Below are 18,405 nucleotides of genomic sequence, written 5' to 3'. Positions count from 1 at the left end.
GTGCCGAGCCGGGATCAGCGCCATTTTGGCGGAGACCCCGGCCGGAGCAGGATGTGTGTATCGCGATCCACCCCACTAGACACCAGGGAAGTGCTGCGTCCGGTAATTGGATGCAGCTGTCATCTATGACAGCTGCATCTGATTACTGTATTAGCGGGCACGGCGATCGGGCCGTGCCCGCTAATAGCCGCGGCTTTGGGCTACACGCCGCCCCCGGGACCGCAGTGGTTCAGAGCGGGGTCGCCGCGCTGCCCCTCTCTTAACACCTCTTGCGGACGCATGACGTTCCAGTATGTCATGCGTCCTTAAGAGATTAAAGCGACTCTGTACCCACAATCTGACCCCCCAAACCACTTGTACCTTCGGATAGCTGCTTTTAATCCAAGATCTGTCCTGGGGTCCGTTTGGTAGGGGATGCAGTTATTGTCCTAAAAAAATACTTTTAAACTGGCAGCCCTGTGTCAAATGGCCGTGGCCTAGAATCTTTGCCCTAACTTTGCACCACCCCTCCGTCCCTCCTCCCTACCCTCTTCATCATTAAGAATCCCCCTAGAACATTTTCTCCTGTCTGAACATTGCACTGATGCCTTAAAGATCCAGCCCATGTGCCGTGCTGACACAGGTGATGAATAGTAGAAAATCTGTCTGGATCATTCCTAATGATGAAAAGGGTGGGGAAGAGGGACAGAGGGGTGGTGCAAAGTTGGGGCACAGACACTCTAGGCCACGGCCGTTCGACATGGGGCTGCCAGTTTAAAAGTAGTTGTTTAGGACAATAACTGCATCACCTGCCGAACGGACCCCAGAACAGATCTTGGATTAAAAGCAGCTATCTAAAGGTACAAGCGGTTTGGGGAAGACAGATTGTGTGTATAGGGTTGCTTTAAAGTTACCTCCTGAAAATCTATGAATAGGTTGATGAATGGGTCTGTGCTTATTTTGCACAGTTCCATGTTTGTGTTTTGTGTATTTTAAATGATTTTAAACTGTATGTCTTGCACCTGCTTCTTTGTACATTAATAAAGATTTCTAGATTACTTATATTTTGGACCGTAGTCCATTATTTCATTCTTATTATTTAATTACCTGTGGATGTGCCACCCCCTATTTTTGGCATAGCTTTCTCTTCTTTTTTGGGTTACGTTTATTGTTTATGCCAGGTTGGGTAGAGCACCCCTTATTATTATTCATTGATTTGAGTAGTGCCTTGTTCTTTTTCTTTGATTTATGGGCATCCAAAGCTGTCCTGCTGCCCCTCCCAACCAATGTAATTCAGAGAGAGGTGAGAGGATGGAGAAAGGTCAATAGGGCCTATACATGCAAAAGTTATTGGGCTGACAGAAATGGGGAGGCTATAAATGATTCCCAGAGATGCAATATCTTATTATGGAGGTCCGCTCACAGGGACAATTCGGTAACTAGCTCCTCCATTCTGTGGAGATGACCAATCTTTGTGAACCATTTCAAGACGGTCTGAGGTAGCGTGTTCTTTCATCTACATGGGATCAGTATTCTAGCAGCTATGAAAAGGAAATGAATTAGGCCTCAAGAAAGCGCTTTTAGAGAGTGTAGCAGAGTGTGTCTGTCGTAGATTTGAGCGACGTATTTTAGAAGCCCCAATAAATCTCTCATTCAAAACAGCACCCCTCGAAAAATTCATAACAAGATTTAGGAACTTTCTTAAAGGGGTTATCCAGCGCTACAAAAACGTGGCCACTTTTCCCCCTACTGTTGTCTCCAGTTCAGGTGCGGTTTGCAATTAAGCTCCATTTACTTCAATGGAACTGAGTTTCAAAACCCCACCCAAACTGGAGACAACAGTAGGGGGAAAGTGGCCATGTTTCTGTAGCGCTGGATAACCCCTTTAACCCTTTAGGTGGTTCTCAGGAATTGAAGCAAAGTGGATGTGAAATTTCACTCATCCCTGTCATCATTTTAAATTGTATACATTTTTAGTTGTAACACAACAACAACAAAAAAAATAAACTTATTTATTTATTTTCACCCCAATTTGGGAGTTTTTCAAAATATCTCATGCTTGACCTGCACACAGGCCTCCCAAATAAAGGACCATCCCATGGATTCGTAATAACCCCTCCTTAAAAGACCTTACTTTGGAAACTACACCCATCATGGACTTTATCTAGGGGTGTAATGAGCTTTTACCCCCCACAAATGTTTAATAGAATCTATGAAAATGTGGCTGTAAAAATTAAAAATGACAGTTTTCTTATTATGAAGTTCAGCTTAAATTTTCTCAAATGTCCACTTTTGTCTTGAGTACGGCAGTACCCTACAGAGACCATAAATTGGTTTGGGCATTCAGCAGAACTACACAGGGCTGATTTTTGGATAGGGGCTTTGCTAGAGACACTCCTTCGTCGATAATCGGCCCATGTAAAAGTGACATTACTCAGCTGAGGAGTGGATAAACGCCCCATTTTCGGCTGATTTGCATGTTTTGGACTGCGACAAAATTTATTGCTATCGGCTGCACTCTTCCTGTGTAAACAAGAAATGTGCGTCCGATAGCAAAGTAAAACTGACAGCATGTATATGCATACACTACCGTTTAAAAGTTTGGGGTCACATTGAAATGTCCTTATTTTTAAAGGAAAAGCACTGTACTTTTCAATGAAGATAACTTTAAACTAGTCCTAACTTTAAAGAAATACACTCTATACATTGCTAATGTGGTAAATGACTATTCTAGCTGCAAATGTCTGTTTTTTGCTGCAATATCTACATAGGTTTATAGAGGCCTAATTCCAGCAACTATCACTCCAGTGCTCTAATGGTACAATGTGTTTGCTCATTGGCTCAGAAGGCTAATTGATGATTAGAAAACCCTTGTGCAATCATGTTCACACATCTGAAAACAGTCTAGCTTGTTACAGAAGCTACAAAACTGACCTTCCTTTGAGCAGATTGTGTTTCTGGAGCATCACATTTGTGGGATCAATTAAACACTCAAGAGAACTTTCATCTGAAACTTGACAGTCTATTCTTGTTCTTAGAAATGAAGGCTATTCCATGCGAGAAATTGCTAAGAAATTGAAGATTTCCTACAACGGTGTGTACTACTCCCTTCAGAGGACAGCACAAACAGGCTCTAACCAGAGTAGAAAAAGAAGTGGGAGGCCGCGTTGCACAACTAAGCAAGAAGATAAGCACATTAGAGTCTCTAGTTTCAGAAACAGACGCCTCACAGGTCCCCAACAGGCATCTTCTTAAAACAGGCATCTTCTTAAAATTGAAGAGGCGGCTGCGGGATTTTGGGCTTTAGGGCAGAGTGGCAAAGAAAAAGCCATATCTGAGACTGGCCAATAAAAGAAAAAGATTAAGATGGGCAAAAGAACACTGGAAGACTGGAAAAAAGTGTTGTGGACGGATGAATCCAAGTTTGAGGTGTTTGGATCACAAAGAAGAACGTTTGTGAGACACAGAACAAATGAAAAGATGCTGGAAGAATGCCTGACGCCATCTGTTAAGCATGGTGGAGGTAATGTGATGGTCTGGGGTTGCTTTGGTGCTGGTAAGGTGGGAGATTTGTACAGGGTAAAAGGGATTCTGAATAAGGAAGGCTATCACTCTGCACCGCCATGCCATACCCAGTGGACAGCGCTTGATTGGAGCCAATTTCATCCTACAACAGGACAGTGACCCTAAACACACCTCCAAATTGTGCAAGAACTATTTACAGCAGAAGCAGCAGCTGGTATTCTATCATAGGTAATGGAGTGGCCAGCGCAGTCACCAGATCACCACCCCATTGAGCTGTTGTGGGAGCAGCTTGACCGTATGGTACGCCAGAAGTGCCCATCCAACCAATCCAACTTGTGGGAGCTGCTTCTAGAAGCGTGGGGTGCAATTTCTCCAGCTTACCTCAACAGATTAATAGTTAGAATGCCAAAGGTGTGCAATGCTGTAATTGCTGCAAAAGGAGGATTCTTTGACAAAAGCAAAGTGTGATGTAAGAACAATGTTATTTCAAATACAAATCATTATTTCTAACCTTGTCAATGTCTTGACTATTTTCTATTCATTTCACAACGTATGCTGGTGAATAAGTGTGACTTTTCATGGAAAACACAAAATATATCTGTGGTGTCAGTCTTCACATTACACAAGCAGTACATACATATCTAGTGCGCTGCTGTGTGATCTGGCATCCCACTCTCTGCCTCTCCCAGACAGAGGGCAGGATCCCAGATCACACAGCAGTAGAGATGGTATGTATACAGTGCTTGTGTGATCTAGAAACTGACAACAAGGATCATTCGTGTGGGCCAGCTGCTTCATTTATTGTGTAAAGGCACTGCAAATGAGCACTGATTTAATAATAATAATAATAATAATAATAATACAGCTTTATTTCTTTCCTCACCCATTCTCAGGAATATAGTTGTCCTTTTTTGTGAATGCCAGGGGAGAGTGAAAAAAATAACATCCACTTACCTCCCTGGCTCCTGCCCACATTCCACCACTCTTCTCTCCAGTGTCTGGCCGCTTCCAGTTCATCGACGTGATGTTGCAGGCCCGCTCAGCCATTCAGTGGTTGTATGTTGTATTGTAGAGGAGACGGCACTTCTGTGGTGGTGGTGCTTGTGGTGGGATGGCATCCCAGAAGTTGTGGTTAACAAAATGCCGGCATTCACCTAGTAGAGTTATGCTTGTTTATTATGTGCAAAACATCATAAGGTACAGGAGGACGCGTTTCGGCATATAGCCTTCATCAGCTCCATGAAGGCTATATGCTAAAATGCACCCTCCTGTACCTTAAGATGTTTTGCACATAATAAACAAGCATAATTCTACTAGGTGAGTGGCGGGATTCAGTGGTTGTAGTCATTTCCTGCCTTGACACTGAATGGCTAAGTGGGCCTGTGACATCACGTTGGTGGCCACCTGCCAGGGACCGGAGCAGCGGAATAGGGATGGCAACACGACAGCAAGGGAGGTAAGTTTGTATTTCTTTCCACCCATCCCCTCCGTGGGCATTCCAAAAAAAAAGTTAAGAAAAGGATCGAAACACAACCCATCTCTTCTACTCACCAAGAAAATGCATTTGTTTAAAACAAAAATCAAACATTAGTGTGAACAGATTTTTATTTTCTTGGGTGAGGGATTGTTGTATGTGTATTTGTATGATGGATGCGTACAGTAGATGCGGCTTGTAATGCCTGGGAGTACGGGCAGGCAGAATTTTTAGTCTGATAACAGTGCAGATTTATTGCTTTGCAGCCAATGTTACTTACAAAAGTCTCCTCCCTGGGGACAGCACAGTATACATTCCAGTCTCAGATAACCTGGTTGTGTTTTGTTCCCTTTGTCCAGCTTTGCTCTACAGACCTGTGGTAACAGCATGCCCCGTGAATAAAGATATAGATAATGAGCAAACATGGAAGGCTATAGGGGTTTCTGAGGTCACGATTACAATCAGGCCTTTAAGCTAGGTGGGCTTACAGGCCCAATCACCACAGCACTACTGCTGCTTCCTGACACAGAGCGCAGGAGGAACCGTGGGGGAAGGGCGACTCAGGAGCGGCATATCCTTCTGTGTCAGGCAGCAGATGGACAGGTCATATACTTATAACTGAGTGTCGCCCCCCCCCCCCCCCCCCCCGGCGTGGCATCATCTCTTACATGATGCTGGGAGCGGGGGAACTGTATGAATGGAGCTTGGAGCTGCTTCATTACAGTTCCCCCACTCCCAGCATCATATCAGAGATGCTGCCTGTGCGTCAACCTTTAGGGTGGCGTCACACACACCGGATCTGCAGCTTGTTCCCAGCTGAATCTGCTGCGGATCTAGTGTCAGTGCATCCCTATGAGAATACATACTCGCAGCGGGGGTTTCCACTGTTTTGGCATCACGGGGCCTCTAAATCGACATGGCCTTCGTCCTCTATTCTGGCCTACTCCAACTTCCAAAATCCAAATTGCGCTCCTTCCCTTTGGGGGCTTTCCGTGCACCCCCTTGGCACTTTGTGCCCACATGTGGGGTATTCCTGTAATCGGGGTAAATTGCTCTACATGATTAGTATTTTATTTTTCTTTTAGCCCCTTGTGAACATAAAAAATTCTAAATTACACCAAAATTTATGTGTAAAAAATTAGAATTTTCATTTTCATGGCACATTGTTTCACACTTGTGCCTGTCACCAGTGGGGTCCATGTGGTCAACATACCCCTTGTTAGATTCCTTGAGGGGTATAGTTTCTATAATGGGGTCACTTGTGGGGGGTTTCCACTGTTTTGGCAGCATGGGGGCTTTCTAAATCTGATATGGCCTTCGTCCTCCATTCTGGCTGAATCCAGCTTCCACAATCCAAATTTTTTTTTTAATCCCTTGTGAACATGAAAAATTCAAAGTTACACCAACGTTTTAGTGTAGAAAATTCAAATTTTTCATTTTCACAGAAGATTGTTCCTCATTTGTGTCTGTCACCAGTGGGGTTCATATGCTCACTGCACCTCTTGTTGCAATCTTTGAGGGGTGTAGTTTCCTAAATAGTGTCTATTTAGGGGTGTTTGTTATGTTTTGGTATCACAGAGCCTCTACCAACCTTAAGTGGTACTTTAAAAATTGGCCAATTGTAATAGAGGCTTCAAAATTCACTAGGCGCTCCTTTATATCTGAGGCTTCTGGTTGAGTCAAACAGCACAATAGGGGCACATATGGGGTATTTCTATAAACTACAGACATGGGGCAATAAAAATTGTGGTGCATTTCTCTGGAAATAGGTTTTCTATTTAGAGAGATATTGGATCACAATATAATTTCTGCAAAGAAAATTGAAATCTTCTCACACACTTAGCTTTTATTTCTGTGACTCACCTAAAGAGTTAAAAAAAACTTTCTGGAATAGATTTTGAACAGTTTAGGGGGTGCAGTTTCTGAAATGGGGTGCTTTGTGGGCAGGGCCAGCTCCAGCTTTTTGTGGGCCCTTGGCCGACAGAGCCTCTGCGGGCCCCTTTGAGGAGCAAATCATGGAGAGACAGGCGAGGAAAGATTTGCAGCAAAAGAAACATGGGGCTGCTGCATATCTTTCTCCTCTTGTATCTCCTGATCTCTGCAGTAGTCAGGACTCTGGAGGAGTCAGACCCAGTCATATATATATATATATATATATATATATATATATATATATATATATCTCATGCTGGTGCTGCTAGTTCTCCTGTATACAGCTCCTGCTGTGTGTGTGTGTGTGCGTATATATATATATATATATATATATATATATATATATATATATATATATATATATATATATATATACAAACACACACACACACACACACACTGTATATCACTGAAGGACCTGTATATAGGAGAACTAGAGGTCTTACCAGATAGATAGATAGATAGATAGGAGATAGATAGATAGATAGATAGATAGATAGATAGGAGATAGATAGATAGATAGATACAGATATCTAGTCGTTTTGTGTATAGAGGTCCTGCTGTAATATATATATAAATATATATATATATATATATATATATATATATATATATATATATATATATATATATCCTGCTGTAATATATATATATATATATATATATATATATTACAGCAGGACCTCTATACACAAAACAACTAGAAGCACCAGCACATACAGTTGACTATTAGTTTGCAGAGCCTACCGTGCTGCCCTCTATCAGGTCAGGTGTCCAATCACATGACCCGTGACATCATCAAAGATCCTTCACACTCAAAGGTCCTCTTTCCTACTCGGCTGTAGGGAAGATTTGTGAAGGAAGACAGGTGCCCGGGGACCCCAGTATGTATCGGCGGGCCCCTAACTGTCACATGCAGGGCCGGCCTTTGGGGTGTGCGACCTGTGCGCTTGCACAGGGCGCATCACTCCCGTCTAGCTGGGGGGGCGCTGAGGCAGAGAGACAGCTGTGCAGCTGTCTTTCTGCCCGAGCGCTCCCCTAGCTGGCCGCCTTGCGCCCCCCTCCTGTGGTGGCTTCCCCCAGCCTCCCCTCCCCACGGGCGCCGCGTACTGTGTCCTATCAATCTTGTGACTGCTTGCGGTCACAAGATTGATAGGACAGTGCGCCCCTGGCTGATGCGCGCTCCCTGGGAATTCCCCAGCAGAGCACGCATCAGTGACCTCTGCGTCAGCCGTCGGCCTTGTACTTCCGGCACAGGGAGGAAGTACCGGCCCCAGCGTGCGCTAAAGTCACTGGTGTGTGCGGTGGCGGTGACTTGCCCAGAGAGCGCGCATCGGCCGGGATGAGACGAGAGCCGCGGCGGGGGAGTTGTGTGTGTGTGTGCAATCTATAGGGGGAGACAACAAGGGGGCAATCTATAAGGGGGTACACAACAAGGGGGCAATCTATAGGGAGGCATCTATAAGGGAAGAGACAACAATGGGGCAATATATAGGGGGGAATTAATAAGGGGGTAGACAACAAGGGGGGGATCTATAAGGGGGAGATAACAAGGGGTAAATCTATTGGGGAGGCATCTGTAAGGGGGTAGACAACATAAGGGGGCAATCAATAGGGGAGGCATCTATAAGGTGTGAGACAACAAGGGGGCAATCTATAAGGGGGTACACAACAAGGGGGCAATCTATAGGGAGGCATCTATAAGGGAAGAGACAACAAGGGGGCAATCTATAGGGGAGGCATCTATAAGGGGGGAGACAACAAGGGGGAATTTATAAGGGGGTAGACAACAAGGGGGCAATCTATAGGGGGTAGACAACAAGGGGGCAATCTATAGGGGGGGATCTATAAGGGGGAGACAACAAGGGGGAAATCTATTGGAGAGGCATCTGTAAGGGGGTAGACAAAATAAGGGGGCAATCAATAGGGGAGGCATCTATAAGGTGTGAGACAACAAGGGGGCAATCTATAGGGGGGCATCTATAAGGGGGGAGACAACAATGGGGCAATCTAAAGGGGGAGACAACAAGGGGGCAATCTATAGGGGGGCATCTATAAGTAGGGAGACAACAAGGGGGCAATCTAAAGGGGGAGACAACAAGGGGGCAATCTATAGGGGGGCATCTATAAGGGGGGAGACAACAACGGGGCAATCTAAAGGGGGAGACAACAAGGGTGCAATCAATAGGGGAGGTATCTATAAGGGGGGAGACAACATTAGGGGGGCAATCTGTAAGGGGGCAATCTATAAGGGGAGACAACATAAGGGGGCAATCTATAAGAGGGGACAACATAAGGGGGCAAGCTATAAGGGGGGACAACATAAGGGGGCTATCTATAAGGGGGACAACAAGGGGGGCAATCTATAAGAAGATACAACATAAGGGGGCCATCTGTAAGGGGGATGGACAACACAGGGGGGCTATCTATAAGGGTGACAATACGGGGGCCATCTATAAGGGGATGGACAACACGGGGGCCATTTATAAGGGGTACAACACAGAGGGGCCATCTGTAAGAGGGGCAGAGGGGACAACATGGGGGAATCTGTAAGAGGGGCAGAGAGAACAACACAGGGGGGCCATCTGTAAGAGGGGCAGAGAGGACAACACAGGGGGGGCATCTGTAAGAGGGGCAGAGAGGACAACACAGGGGGGCCATCTGTAAGAGGGGCAGAGGGGACAACATGGGGGGGCATCTGTAAGGGAGACTACAAAGAGGGGGCCATTTATAAGGGAGGGCTACAGAGAGGGGGGGCCATATACCATAGGGGGACTACACAGAGGGTGGTTCTTAAGGAGATCCACATAGGGCCATATATAGGGAAGTCTAAACAAGGGGCCATCTATAAGGAGGCTACACAGGGGGGCATATACTATAAGGGGGTCACATAGAGTCAGCCTACCCACTAAATAAGGGTGTAAAGGGGCCAATACAGATGTGCAGTTAGTATAGAGATGAGGATGATGCCAGAGTGAGGAGACTAATATGTCTGTCTGGCAGATTCTGTGGATTCGTGGCTCGAAGAAGTTCTCATAACGGCCCAGGGCAGATGGAGAAGAAGATGAAAAGGGAAGAACTCTGATCAGAGAAGACGTCTCCTGTGAGTGACTGGATATAACTTTACTGTAATGTATATGGTGTATAGAACCTGTGTAGGGCTGGCTCTACCTCTATAGTGATCTGTGTACAGAGGATTTTATTCAGTGGTGGCGGTGGTTTTAGTCAGTATGTGGTGGTGTTGTTCAGTATCAGTGGTGGTGTTAGTCAGTATGTAGTGGTGTTTTTCAGTAGCAGCAATGGTATTAGTCAGAATGTGGTGGTGTTATTCAGTTTGCAGTGGTATTAGTCAATATGCAGTGGTATTAGTCAGTATGCAGTGGTAATATTTGTTACTTGTAATCTGGTACTGTGTTTTATTGGATTTAGTATACTGATTTGGTCAGTAACAATATGATAGTGATGGTAGTGGTTGTGGTGTGGCGGTAATATTTGGGAGGGTCGGGTGATGGGTGCTGGATATTGTCTGGAGAAGTAGGAGCTTTATAACACCTTAAGGGGGTCTCAGCAGACCCCGTGGGGGGGGGGGGGTGGCGCCGAAAAAAGTTTTGCACAGGGCGCCAATTACCTTAAGGCCGGCCCTGGTCACATGTGGCCTCTAGGGGCCCAATCCCCTTTGCTACTACACTTTTTTTTTTTTACTAACAAAAAAATGTAGTAACAGACGGGACTAGGCCCCTAGAGGAGCTGTGGGCCCCGGCATTTGCCCTAGTTAGCCGGGTGTTGACGCCGGCCCTGTTTGTGGGGCTTCATAACATATAGTCCCCTCAAATACACTTCAAACGTGAACTGGTCCCTTAAAGGGGTTATCCAGCGCTACAAAAACATGGCCACTTTTCCCCCTACTGTTGTCTCCAGTTCAGGTGCGGTTTGCAATTAAGCTCCATTTACTTCAATGGAACTGAGTTTCAAAACCTGTACCTGGAGACAACAGTAGGGGAAAGTGGCCATGTTTTTGTAGCGCTGGATAACCCCTTTAAAAAATCAGATTTTGAAATTCTTGTGAAAATTTTGAAAAATGCTGCTAAACTTTGAAGCTTTTTATTGTCTTAAAGAATTGAGGGCAAATTTAATAAATGCTGCCAACATAAAGTAGACATGTTGCTAATGCTATTTAATATCTAATTTATGTGGCATAACCATTTTCCTTACAAGCAGAAAGTTCCAAAGTTAGAAAAATGCTATTTTTCTAAATTTTTTCACGTTATTTTGGGGGTTTCCCTAAAAATAGGCTGTAAGTATCGACTCAATTTTACCAGAATTATAAAGTATAACATGTCACGAGAAAACTATCTCAGAATCAGCTGGATAGGTAAAAGCATTCCGAAGTTATTAATGGACAAAGTCACGCATGTCATATTCCTGGAATTTAGCTTGGTCTTTAAAGGGGTAGTGCGGCACTAAACAATTATTCACTAAATAACACACATTACAAAGTTATACAACTTTGTAATGTATGTTATGTTAGTGAATGGCCCCCTTCCCCGTGTTCCCCCACCCACGTGCCTCCCGAAGATGACATCATTGTCCCAAGATGGCAGACGGGGGTCGACACGAATCAGGTGAGTATTTGTTTAGCGCCGCACTACCCCTTTAAGGCCATTTTGGGCTCTGTCCTTAAGGCATTTTTCTTCTTGTTTCAACTTGACTGATGTCAGAAAGTTATATAAATTTGTATCCTACTTCTATTTAAAAATCTCCAGTCTTCCAGTACTTATCATCTTCTGCATGTCCTGCGGGAAGTTGTGTATTCTTTCTAGTCTAACACAGTGCTTCTCTGCTGCAGAAGAGGTTTTCCATGGGGATTTGCACTGTGCCAAACTGAAAGAATGAACCACTTCCTGAAGGGCATACAGCAGCTGATAAGTACTGGAGGTTTTTAAATAGAAGTAAATTACATATCTATTTATCTTTCTCAAACCAGCTGTTTTGAAAGAAAACTATTTTCAACGGAGTACCCCTTTAAGATTTAGATTCTGATACCCTTCAGTTACCCTGTTAGAGTTATACTGGGTGTTGTCTATGGCAGCTTGTATTCTGTCCACGGAGCAGCAGGATGATTCTGATGTCTTCCCTTTTACACTGCAGATGTGCCAAGGGTTAGGATTAACCTGGAGGAGACGTTTGACCGCAAAGATCAAGCCATTACTGTAGAGGAGGCAGAGACCATTGGCCAAACAACACCGGTACATATAGATATCACCATCATCGGACACATGGCTGATTTCCAGTCTAAGCCAAACAAATGGGAACCAGTGGCCATGACACTGCATGAAAAAAAACGAGAAGGGTCTCTACTATGGGGTCTGCACAGAGGGGGTCATCTACTATAGGAGGCTGCACAGACGGAGAGGTCCTTTACTATGGGGAAGACACAGAGGGGCCACATACTATAGAAGACTGCACAGAGGAGGGAGACTATACTAAAAAGAGACTGTATGCAGGCTCAGACTGGCACACAGGGGAACAGGGGAATCCCCCTGTGGGCCCTTCCCCTTGGTGGGCCCCTGAGCAGCAGGTGGGCCACCCTGTTTAGCAGCTCCAGGATGACATATAATCCCTCAGCACTGCTCCTGTCACCCGGTCACTCACTGCCTCTATATAGTAACCTGGGGGTTTCATCTTATTATATAGAGACAGGGAGTGACCGGGGTGACAGGCAGCAGAATGTAGTGTGGAGATTCAGCGCAACCCCTCCCCTCTCCCCTGGGACCCTCCCCCTCCTCCTCCACCTCCCCCCCCCACGCTAAGTACAGCAACATCTGAGGACTAACAGGTGCTATGAATCTCCAGGCATGGGGCTGATGTAATTGGCTTCTGTATGCTGCTTCCAGGTTCAGGCTGGTGGAGGCCACATGCCCCAGGTGCCCTCCATTTAGTCCAGCCATATATATATTCACCAGGTAGAAGCTGAGAAGTTCAAGTCTCAAGTATTCCTCAAATCAATTGGTGCCAGAACTTGCCAGAGATTTGTAATTTACTTCTATTAAAAAATCTCCAGTCTTCCAGTACTTATCATCTGCTGTATGTCCTGCAGGAAGTGGTGTGTTCTTTCCAATTTGGCAAAGTTCTCCCTGCTGCCACCTCTGTCAGGAACTGTCCAGAAAAGGAGAGGTTTTCTATGGGGATTTGTTACTGCTCTGGACAGTTCCTGACATGGACAGAGGTGGCGGCAGAGAGCACTGTGTCACACTGGAAAGAATACATTACTTTCTGCAGGACATACAACAGTTCATAAGTAGTAGAAGACTGAAGATTTTTTTAATAGAAGTAAATTACAAATCTCTGTCACTTTCTGGTACCAGTTGATTTGAAAGAAATTTATTTTCGCTGAACCACCCCTTTAAGTGATCTCAGGAGTGTTTTTGCATATTGCACTTTTATAGAAAGAACTGTATAGCGTGTACTGTCACTCTTTCAGTAAACGTTTCATCTGGTTAAGTTGAATTACTTGACCTACACCCCACCTGCCCTATCTTAAAAAAGCTGTGTGTCAGTACCTCCAATACCACTCCTGTCCACTGTGCCAAGTGCCTCAGCCGTACAACAACGTCTTGCCCCAGCTAAACACCACCTGCCCCCCTGGTTACTGCATTGGGGTATGTTCACACTGAGTAAATTAGGCGGAATTGAAGAACTTTCTGTCACGCAATTCCAACTGAATTACTCAGTGTGAACATAGCCTTGGTTGGTAAACCACATTTCTTTGATGTGAGTTTTATGTGGAGTATTTTGTACTCTGTACCTTTAATAGACAAGCGAATAATGCTATGTCACAGCTCAGAGAAGGAGTGGAGGAGGGTCAGGCTTCTAGCAGAGCAAACCAGAGGGAGGTTTTCCTCTATAACCTACAATACAGCGTTTTCACTTTCATTTTAGAGTGTGACGCAGGTCCTCAGCCTTATCCGGCTTCTCTGCTGATTTCTGAGAGTTTTTGGATGAACAGCTAATAAGGTAACGCTTTCCTGGTAGTCCTGGTTGTATGTGTGTGTGTAACATGGATCTGTCTGTGTGAACTCTCTGAACCTAAATGTGTTTTCTTACTTCCTCAGACACAGGGCCTAGGTGACATTATTCGGCTGGGCTGATCATGGATTGTGAAGCAGAAGACCCACCCACATCTATTATACCCGCTTCAGAAAGCATCTTTTCACAAGTCGTCTTCACAAACGTGAAGAAATTCTACCCTCCTAAAACTGACGTGCAGTGCGACTTCCGTACAGAAGAGAGTCTTGACTTCAACCCTAAGGACTGGATTGGAATCTTTAAAGTAGGTCTGAATGTATTATGTAATGGCAGTGTACAAGGTCGTCTTCTAAGGGTGCCTTTAGGGCCATTTCACACAGAGTAAAACTGGCGGAATTCTGTCGCGGAATCCCGTCAAACTGTGTGGAATACAGGTAGTCTATGGGAGGGCTCGCGTGCCTCCTGTCTCCGCTCAAAGAATTGACATATCAATTTTTCCGCATGGAGAGAGGAGGCGCAAGCCACTCCACAGACTGCCTATATTACACAGAGTTTGGCGAGATTGCGCGGCGGAGAGTTCCGTTGTGGAATTCCGCCAGTTTTACTCCGTGTGAACTGGCCCTTACACGGAGAGATTTATCTGACAGATTTTTGAAGCCAAAGCCAGGAATGGATTTCATGACCTGTTCTCTGTTTAGAATCTGTTCCTTGCTTTTGCTTCAAAAATCTGTCAGATAAATCTCTCTGTGTAAAGGCACCCTAACCTGCTAAAATCTTGCACATGCTTTGTAGTGTTGTTGTGGTTTGCCATAAGATAGTTGTCAGATCCTGTTTATATTAGGGGAGCTGACTGACAACAATCTTATATGTATGACGTGTAAATTACCCACTCAATTACACTGCCAGTGGGAAGGTGTACCCTACTTTTTTTTTCTTTTTTTTCCCCCAGTGGCCATGATCCAAACCCTGAAACCACTTTTGGGGTTATTTATTTTCCTGTACAAGATCGGTTCTCTTTTTCTGTGGTGATGCCCTCCTTCTGCTTTTGATGTTTCTTTTTTTCTCATTTGATTATCATTTTCTGACCTTTGAAATAGATTTTGAACAAAGTTTCCCAATCTGTTTGGTCAAGGTGTGGCTGAACATCTATTTTATGCTTTAGTCGGGTGGTAACTTTCTGTTACAGTGGCTACACTCCCAATTTTCCAAGTTTTCCCACCTACAAAGAATTGAGTGGTGTGTCATTTTTTATTGTTGGTGCACTTCAACTGTGAGAGACAGAGGGGGAGATTTATCAAACATGGTGTAAAGTGAAACTGGCTCAGTTGCCCCTAGCAACCAATCAGATTCCACCTTTCATTTTCCAAAGAGTCTGTGAGGAATGAAAGGTGGAATCTGATTGGTTGCTAGGGGCAACTGGGCCAGTTTCACTTTACACCATGTTTGATAAATCTCCCCCAGAATGTATAAAACAAAAAATTGCATCACATTGTTTGATTTTTAAATTTGATTTTCTAATGCATGAAATAAGTGTTTGATACAATAGAAAAACAGAACTTAATATTTGGTCCAGAAACCTTTTGGTTTGTTCAGCAGTCTCAGAAATCTACACTGATTTAGAGTTTTTTCATGTACATTATGGTAAGGCGGGTTCACGCTGCGTTTTTGCAGTCTGTTTAGCATATGCATTCTTTAACTGTTTCTTTTAACATACACAAAAATGTGGTCAGCCACGTTTTTGTGTGCGCTAAAACAACAAAAAAAACTACGAAAACCGTTTTGATAAAACGTTTCTTTTTATAATAGAAGTCAATGAAAAAAAAATGGATCCAAACAGATTGCACATAATTGCATGTGTTTTTACATTACTTTCTGCATACTCTTTTCCCCCCATAAAACGTATACGTTAAACAGACTGCAAAAACACAGTGTGAACCCAGCCTTAATCAGGTGCCATAGGAGGCCATGTACCCTTTGCACCTTCTCATTGTCGTTGTCTCTTTGTGCGTCAGCCAAAGGTTGTGTACAAATAAGCTGTTTGCTTAAAAATCTGTGATTTTTTGCAGTACACCAGGCACAAGTTTCATAAATCCCCCCCATTGTGTCTGGAAAATACCACCGTACTGCTACTAAATAATATGAGCACACCATGACCACCATACTGCTACTAAATAATATGAGCACACCATGACCACCATACTGTTATTAAAACACATAAACAGACAAATATAACCCCTATAGAGTGACCATATAGCAGCAGATACCGGCTCTATATAGGGGTGCTGCAGACCATGTGATTACAGTACAGTTGAACCCAGTGACTCACAGGTAACCAGAGTCCTTACTTCTCCATTATTTTGCCTACCTATTTTCTAAACAACTTCCCATTTTGTTGTCCCTTTAACAGTACTACCCTGTGCTTGTTGCTGCCCCTATTGTCCTTATAACTATAGTCACCACCAAAAAAACTGAGCCCCGGATAGTATGTAGCCTACACAAAAGTAGCGCTCTGCAGTCCCATTACCACGTTGATAGTGCCACCACACAGTAATAGTGTCTCTTAGTGCCACTACACAGTAGCAGTGTCTGCACACCTTTCCCAACACAGTTAAAGTGGCCCCTTAGTGCCCCTCCACACAGTAGGGACCCCTTAGTAACTCCACACACAATATGTGCCCCCTATGGCTCTTCACACAAGAGTAAGTGCTCTCTCCAAAATAAAAACCCTCACCTAAACCCGTTCCCATGACAAAGGGTGCTGCTTGGGGTGCAGGCCTATTCCGCCTTATGGTGCATTGTCAGTGTCACAACCTATAGATTATGTAAATTTGTGGTAATGGTAGTTGGTGGTTTCATACTGCACCATAGTATTCAACTGTATGGGTAATATATAGAAGTAAAAGGAGAAACAGTTGCACTCACCGCTCCGGTCTTCTTAATTCTTTATTCTTTACATGAAAACATGGAAAACATATAGTGCGGACATATCAGTGAGCAGACGCTAAAAAACAAAGAGTGGTGACAGCTTGTTTCGCGCTCTACGGCGCTTCTACAGACCTCCCCTAACTGCACAACGTCAGCACGCTATTCAAATAGCTGGCCATTATCTATGACGTGTGCACTCATGTGAAATAAACCAAAGCAAGTGTATAATACAAGTTAAAAACCTGGATGTAAATAGTCTAACAGGTATTAAAAACAAATATACAAGAGAGTGCATAACTATCAAACTGCAAAATATTAAATAAGATAGTTACGATCGACCCTATCATTGAGGCCACCGGGACCCTCTGCGCCTGTTCCATGAACATGTTTTTCACCAGTTAAACCAGTAATGAAAATTTAGAATTCTTGGACGTAATGTTACACAAAAAGGGCCTAAATTTAGAGAACCACCGGCTACAGGAAGCCTACTGCTTCTAATACTCTATTAAGGTATGATACTTACCACACAGAAGCTACCAAGAGAGCGGTACCCCTATGGCCAGTTTCTCCGACTCCGCCGGTTTAATAGTACGTTGGAGTCGTTTTATCGCCAGGCAGATGACCTCACCTTACGCTTACTGCAGAGGGGCTATCCTAGGAAACTCTTAGATGAGGCACGTAATAGAGCAGCCAGTAAAAACAGACTATCCCTCCTTAATCCCACTAAAGATAGGCAACGTAAGAATAAAAATAAAAATAAACGCTTTGCTTTTTCATTCAAATTGTCAGCTGTAGCTCCAGCCATCAGAAATGCCATTAACAAATATTGGTATCTCATTGAAGAAGATGAGGATTTAAAAGAGTGGACAGAACAGAAACCATTTGTCACATTTAAACGCAGTAAAAGCCTAAAAAATATCCTGGTACGTAGTAATTTCATGTCAAAGAAAAATACATGGCTACATAGGGATCTAAAAGGAAATTATTGCTGCGGAACATGCAACTGGTGTAAATATGTCTATAAGGGGTCCACACTCACACTTAACGGGGTTCAAATAAATATAAAAGATTTTATCTGTTGTAGAACTTTTGGACTAGTATATTCTATTATTTGTCCTTGTGGGCGATTTTATATCGGCCAAACCAAAAGAGCGCTTAATACGCGCTTTAGAGAACATGTCTACGCTGTCAGATCAGGCGTGGGTGCTCCCCGCCTGATTGAACATGTCCGACAGTGTCATGGAGGTGACACATCGGCCCTTAAATTTGCAGGCATCGAGAGGGTGCCAAATAGAAGAGGGGAAGATAGACATAGAGCTCTACTGAGAACTGGATTATGTTGGATTATTCGCACAGGCGCAGAGGGTCCCGGTGGCCTCAATGATAGGGTCGATCGTAACTATCTTATTTAATATTTTGCAGTTTGATAGTTATGCACTCTCTTGTATATTTGTTTTTAATACCTGTTAGACTATTTTCGTCCAGGTTTTTAACTTGTATTATACACTTGCTTTGGTTTATTTCACATGAGTGCACACGTCATA

The 18,405-nt window shown here is 44.0% G+C and overlaps 1 protein-coding gene across 1 annotated transcript in view; it reads left to right on the top strand.

Annotated features, from left to right (window-relative positions):
* Positions 1–13,804: 13,804 nt before the first annotated feature.
* CALCOCO2 (calcium binding and coiled-coil domain 2) overlaps positions 13,805–18,405 on the top strand; it is a 39,096-nt gene continuing 34,495 nt past the window's right edge. The window contains exons 1-2 of the mRNA XM_069953171.1: positions 13,805–13,924; positions 14,023–14,240. Coding sequence (XP_069809272.1) covers positions 14,061–14,240 — 180 coding nt within the window. The 5' untranslated portion in view covers positions 13,805–13,924; positions 14,023–14,060. The remainder of the gene's footprint in view (positions 13,925–14,022; positions 14,241–18,405) is intronic.

Source organism: Dendropsophus ebraccatus, chromosome 14 (assembly GCF_027789765.1).
Source record: "Dendropsophus ebraccatus isolate aDenEbr1 chromosome 14, aDenEbr1.pat, whole genome shotgun sequence".
Classification (NCBI taxonomy): domain Eukaryota; kingdom Metazoa; phylum Chordata; class Amphibia; order Anura; family Hylidae; genus Dendropsophus; species Dendropsophus ebraccatus.
Note: the sequence above shows the minus strand (reverse complement) of the source record. Positions and strands in the feature narration are given on the sequence as shown.